Source organism: Pteropus alecto, unplaced genomic scaffold, assembly GCF_000325575.1.
Source record: "Pteropus alecto unplaced genomic scaffold, ASM32557v1 scaffold314, whole genome shotgun sequence".
Taxonomy (NCBI): Eukaryota; Metazoa; Chordata; class Mammalia; order Chiroptera; family Pteropodidae; genus Pteropus; species Pteropus alecto.
The window spans coordinates 488,044-494,043 of record NW_006435849.1 but is presented as its reverse complement, the minus strand read 5'-3'; the positions used below and the strand labels follow the sequence as shown (position 1 = coordinate 494,043).

At 53.6% G+C, this 6,000-nt stretch overlaps 1 protein-coding gene across 1 annotated transcript in view; it reads left to right on the top strand.

Annotated features, from left to right (window-relative positions):
• RYR1 (ryanodine receptor 1) overlaps positions 1–6,000 on the top strand; it is a 106,811-nt gene that overhangs the window by 94,876 nt on the left and 5,935 nt on the right. Inside the window, exons 92-97 of the mRNA XM_006911738.2 lie at positions 1–104; positions 711–775; positions 1,393–1,546; positions 2,343–2,429; positions 3,430–3,681; positions 4,533–4,663. Of these exons, the coding sequence (XP_006911800.1) occupies positions 1–104; positions 711–775; positions 1,393–1,546; positions 2,343–2,429; positions 3,430–3,681; positions 4,533–4,663 (793 nt within the window). The remainder of the gene's footprint in view (positions 105–710; positions 776–1,392; positions 1,547–2,342; positions 2,430–3,429; positions 3,682–4,532; positions 4,664–6,000) is intronic.

Genomic DNA, 6,000 nt, shown 5'->3' with positions numbered 1-6,000 from the left:
TCCGGCCCGACGGGGCCCCAGGAGGCCTCGGGGACATGGGTGACACGACGCCGGCGGAGCCGCCCACGCCCGAGGGCTCCCCCATCCTCAAGAGGAAGCTGGGGGTGAGAGTGCAGGCGGTGGGGGTGGGGGGACTTCGGGGTTTGGGAGAGATCGAGGGTAGGAGGGACGAGAAGCGGGGAGACAGGCTGAGAAACAGGGGTGCCCAGAGAGAGATGGAGACGGAGACCTGGAGAGAGGCTCCGGGTGAAAAGGGTGGTGTTTCTGGGAGAGACAAAACGTTATCTGGAGCCACAGAGCGCGAGAGACCGAATTAAAGGGGAAACGGGGCCAAGAACTAAAAAGATCCGAGATTCGGTCCGGTCCCTGGGAAAGACCCTGGGAGTTGCAGATGGTTGAGGGGGTTTAGGTGGCCCACGTGACCGCGGCAGGGCAGCAACCGCAGGCCCTTGGTTAGATGAGCGCGCACGTGCGGTTGTCAAGGTCGTGAGAAGCCGAAGGGAAGAACTCCATTTGGAGTCAGCCTGACCCTGAACAAACTTGGGCAAGGCACTCTACGTTTCTGAGCCTCAGTTTCCCCTCTGTAAAGTGAGAGTCCTACTCCCTCTTCCTTCTGGTGGGGGAAGAGTAAAATGTAGATGGCCCAGGGAAAATGACCCCAGAGACACAGAGAGGTGGGGCTTGGCCCCTGATGCTTGCCCTGCCACCAGGTGGATGGAGAGGAAGAGGAGGTGCCTCCAGAACCAGAGCCTGAGCCCGAGCCTGAGAAAACTGAGTGAGTGGCCTTGGAGTCCAAGGGGCCCAGCCCCTATTACTGCCTCCCTCCTGGACTGGGAGCCTCCTGAGGTCTGGCCTGAGCCAGGAGGCTGTGTCCTCAGCTTCCCAGCCCAGGCCCAGCCAGAGGGAGGACTCTGTGAAAGGGGAGAGAAAAGCTAACTCTCCTCTCTTGCCACCAAACCTTTGTACGGCCTTCTCCGCTGCCCCTACCTCCCCCCATGCTTCATCTCAGTCTTCCTCATCCTCCCCATTCTGGCTCGCATGTCTCCTCTCCAGGAAGCCTACCTTGACATCAACTCCCTAGGTTGAAGAGGTATCTCCTCCGGGCTCCCACAACTCCCTGAGCTTCCCTCATGCGGGCCCTGACCAGACTTGGTTGCCACTGAGTGGTGGCAAGTCTGTACCTTATTAGATTGGAGCCCCATGAGGACAGGGGCTGAGGTGATTTCATCACTGTGTCCCCAGTACCATCTACACCTGGACCAGGCGTGGGGGTGGGCCACCAGTGCATGGCTCTGAATGAATGAATGAACGAACGAACGAACGAATGAATGAACGAATGAACAAACGAACGAATTGCCCAGGCACCTCCTCACTCTCTGTCCTGCCCTGCAGTGCCGAGAATGGGGAAAAGGAAGACGTTCCCGAGCCCCCGCCAGAGCCCCCCAAGAAGACAGCACCTCCTCCACCTCCTCCAAAGAAGGAGGAAGCTGGAGGTGGGGGCCTGGAATTTTGGGGAGAGCTGGAAGTGCAGAGGGTGAAGTTCTTGGTGAGGAGCCAGCAAGGGCACACCTGTCCGCCCCAACCTGTTCTTGAGCTCACCTGTACCTGGCTGGGGAGAGGGCAGAGATTTCCCAAACAGAGCCAGGACAAGGCAGCGTTTTCAGGGCGTCCCCACTTGGCTCCTCAGTCTCTTCCTGCTCACAATCCAACCTCCACACCTTTGCTCATCCAAGACCACCTGCCAGGCTTCCCACCCCCCTCCTCTGTCTGGAGCTAAATACCATTGAGGCCGCAGCTCTGTACTTCCCACCATGGCCTGTTTCTTGGCTGTCAGCCTTCTGGTTGGAGCCTCCACACCAGCCCCAGCTACTCCTGTTGCGGAGACAACTCGTCTCATCCAGGCCAGGAAGAAGGGAGGGCAGGGCCCAGGGCTCCATCTGTCCTGTCTCCTCTCCGGGTCCAGCCTGACACAAGAGAATGAGGGAAACATGCTGGACAGAAGGGGTTCAGTGAGAGTTCGTGGGAAGAATGAGGGACGGAGAGAAAGGAGGAAGGGAGAAAGGGAAGTAGATGTGCTCTGCCTGGAGTAAAGCAGACAGGGAGCAGCAGAGCAGAGTGGTTGGGTATGTAGACTTGAGCTCGACTGCCTGGCTTAAAATCCCAGGTCTGCCATTTTTTGACTATATAACCTTGAGTAAGACATTTCACCTCTCTGAGCCTCAGTTTCCCCATCTAACGTGGGTGCTTGGATTGGGGGTGAATGATGGGATGAATTCTCCAGGGAAGAGGGTAGACTGTGAGCTCTGCTTTCTTTCTCTTTCTCTTTCTCTTTCTCATCTTAGAACTACCTCTCCCGGAATTTTTACACCCTGCGATTCCTTGCCCTCTTCCTGGCATTTGCCATCAACTTCATCTTGCTGTTTTATAAGGTGCCAATCATGAGAACCCAGGAGGATCTGGGCTGTGGGGTGGGAGACTCAGCCCCCAACAGGTTCCCAGGGCCCCTGCAGCTCACCAGAGACAAGGTGGTGTGCTCAGAGTTCCCAAGAGGGTTCAGGCTGGACACCTGGATCTTAGGCCCCGTGTGGGTGTGTGTGAGTGTGTCTGGTCCATCTGGATAGATGCCTGAGTGCCTGTGGGAGTTACAACAGGGACCCGATTCTGGGTTCCCTGCTCAGCTCTGCCACTTGCCAGCCCTTTTGCCCCTGGAGGCAGGCCTTTGCCTCTGCAACACCTGATTCAGTTAAGCTTCTTGGCTTTTGTATATGCTAAAGAGAAATTTGTGGGCATGCGGAAATGGGCAGCTCATGGAATGGAAGGAAAGGGCCAAGAACCAGGCCTCCTGAAGGACAAAGAGACCCTTAGGGTCTTGCCAGGGATCTAGATAACAGGACAGAGAGGCAGTCTAGCAGAGTGATCAGAGCATGACTTCTGTGAGATCAAATCCTGACTCCACCATCTGCATGATATTAAGCAAGGTGCTTAACCCCTCTTTGCCTCAATTTCCTCATCTGTAGAATGAGATAACAGTATCCATCTCTTAGAGCTGTGGATTAACATGTGTAAAACACTTAGTACCTGGTATACAGAATATGCTATATAAACTTCGGCTACTACTAATTATAGTATCAGTGTTAATATTAGTGGTCAGCCTCTTTAGGGCTCCACTAACAAGATGATCAATTCTGTTTTCAGTTCATGTCACTCAGTTCAGCAAACTCCCAGGACAGACAGAGTCTGATTTGCTAGCTAGCATCCTAGGCCCACCCCTCGATCGTGATTGACAGTCTTGCCACAACTGTATCTGACAGGGGCCCAGTCTGACCTTAGAAATGGAGGCTGTTAATTTCATTAGTGGGTTCTGGATATGGCAGACCAGGTGCCAGGACACCGGGGTCCTTGCCTTGACTGACCTCTGCTCCCCTTCAGGTCTCAGACTCTCCACCAGGGGAGGATGACATGGAGGGCTCAGCAGCTGGGGACCTGGCAGGTGCTGGGTCTGGCGGCGGCTCTGGCTGGGGCTCAGGGGTTGGTGAGGAAGCGGAGGACGACGAGGATGAGAACATGGTGTACTACTTCCTGGAGGAGAGCACAGGCTACATGGAGCCTGCCTTGCGTTGCTTAAGCCTGCTGCATACACTGGTGGCCTTTCTCTGCATCATTGGCTACAACTGCCTCAAGGTGGGCCATGACCATGGTTCTGGGCAGGGGCTTGTGTATTGTGGAGGAGGGATGTGGGGGCACTGGCCGAGAGGACCTGGGGCAGGGGCTAGGGGACCTCACACAGTGGTTGGGACAGAGGGGGCTTGGAGTTGGGGTAAATGCTCGGGGACTGGGTACAGGTTTGGGGTCTTCGGCAAAGACGATATTCAAACTGGGAGCTGATGCGGGTCATAGCTGAGGAGCCGAGTCCTGTGACTCTGTTAGTTTCTGGATTCAGAGGCAAAATTTGTCATTGGGAATAGTGTTTTCTGTATGCTTGTCAGTAGGTGAACTAAGATCTGTGGGGATCTGTGAAGTCTCAGACATAACATGGGTGCTGGGGGTGGGGGGATTGTGGATTCTGACATCAATTATGCCTGAGGTTTGTGGTGCCCCGAAAGGAGGGTTATAAGAGTTTCGATTTAGAGTCCATAAGATCTGACTGTTTTTTAGCAAGTCTTGATAATTTACGATCGATGAACAGGGCGCTTTTTACTTAAAACTTGTGCATACACTGTTCCCTCTGCTTAGCTTGCTTTTCCCCATTTCTACCTCCCTTCACCTGCCTCTGTTTTATTCCTTCGTAAGGTCTGAGTTCAGACCTCTCTCCCTTGGGAAGCCCCAGGCACTACTTCTGGGCCCTCGCATTTTTTTCCCATCCCAGCCCTGACCCCTCTGCCCACGCTTTCCCATACCTCCCCTGATCCCTCCAGGAAGGCTTCTGTGATGCGGGGCTCACACGGTCTCCAGCAAGATCTCTTGACTCCTGCTGAGGCTGTGGTCTCCTGCGGTGCCTGATGCACACCCTTTTGCCTCCCTGCACAATCTAGGTACCCCTGGTGATCTTCAAGCGGGAGAAGGAGCTGGCCCGGAAGCTGGAGTTTGACGGCCTCTATATCACCGAGCAGCCTGAGGACGATGACGTGAAGGGGCAGTGGAACCGACTGGTGCTCAATACACCGTACGGGCCCAGCCTCCACCTGGGGGTGGGTGGGAGGAGGAGAGCTGGGCTTCCACTTCAGTCTGCGCCAGGGCCTCAAAAAACCGGCGTTCCGATTACTGCTGACCCTGACTCATTCTCCCCAAGCCTTGGTCTTTGTCTCTTGAACATAGCCACAGTTCCTGTGCATTAAAGTGCCTGTGGGGGTGCTGCTGACACACGGAGATTCCTGGGCCCTGGCCTTGGAGATTCTGGTTCAGGGAGTCCAGGATGGAGCCCAGGAACCTGCATTCTAAACCCTGCCCCCATGTAGGGTTCTCACCCAGCTGCCAGGAGTGGGAGATGTGAAGTCATTTGGTTTTTAAACTGAGCCCAGAGAGGGAATAGGGGTGTGTGAGGGCAATGCAGTAGAACCGTGAACCCCCAAAGAGTACTCCCATCCCACTCCATTTGCCCCCCAGATCGAGTCCCATTTCACATGTCCATACAGGGAGGTGGCATCATTAGAGGGGAGACATCTCTAGAATTAGAACACCAGGTCAGGTTTGAACTCTGGGTTGGCCACACCCTAGCTAGGAATTCTTGGTCAAGTCACTTATCCTCTCTGTGCCTCGGATGCTTCATCTGTAAAGGGATAAATAATAGCACCAACCTCACAAGTATCCTATAACCATGAAATGAGTTAATGTACTTTCTAGGACATAGTAAGTCCTAGGTAAGAGTGGGAAGTTATTTTATTACGAGGTCTTGCCTTAGGAGAGGTGGTGTGGGAAGGAATGAAGCCAAACCAAGCACATCCTATGCGCTCATTGTCACCATCAAAGGCACATTTAACTTATACACATTCAAGTCCATGCACTTAACAAAGAGAGAGAAGCACTTGTTTAAAATAGTGTCTGCCCAAGACCTTTTCTTCTAAATACCATTTCCCACGAAAAAGAACCAAGCTCCTTGGAGAAATGGCAGATTTCAGGGCTTGGGAGGGCAAGTGCAGAAGGAGCCTGGATGATGATGCTGTCGTGTCGGAAAGCAAGGATGCGCTCAATGAAAACGCGCTGTGCTGAGAGGACCTAGCCACCAGCTAGAGGGGCTCCTGCTGGACAAATCAGGGGCAATGTGAGCATCAGTAAGGGCAGGTAGTGCCATGAATTGATGTGTTTCAGATAGGTCCAAATCTATGGAGTCGTGATAAATCTCCAAAAAAAATCAAAACTCATTAGCCACCTTTGCAGGGTGCTAGGACATCAACTCATCAATCAGAAAACTGGTAAATAAAGGGCCAGGATCATCAAATAAAATTAAATAAAACAGTGCGAGAAAGCACACCACTCCCCAGGAGCTGGAGCAGGGCCAGGCTG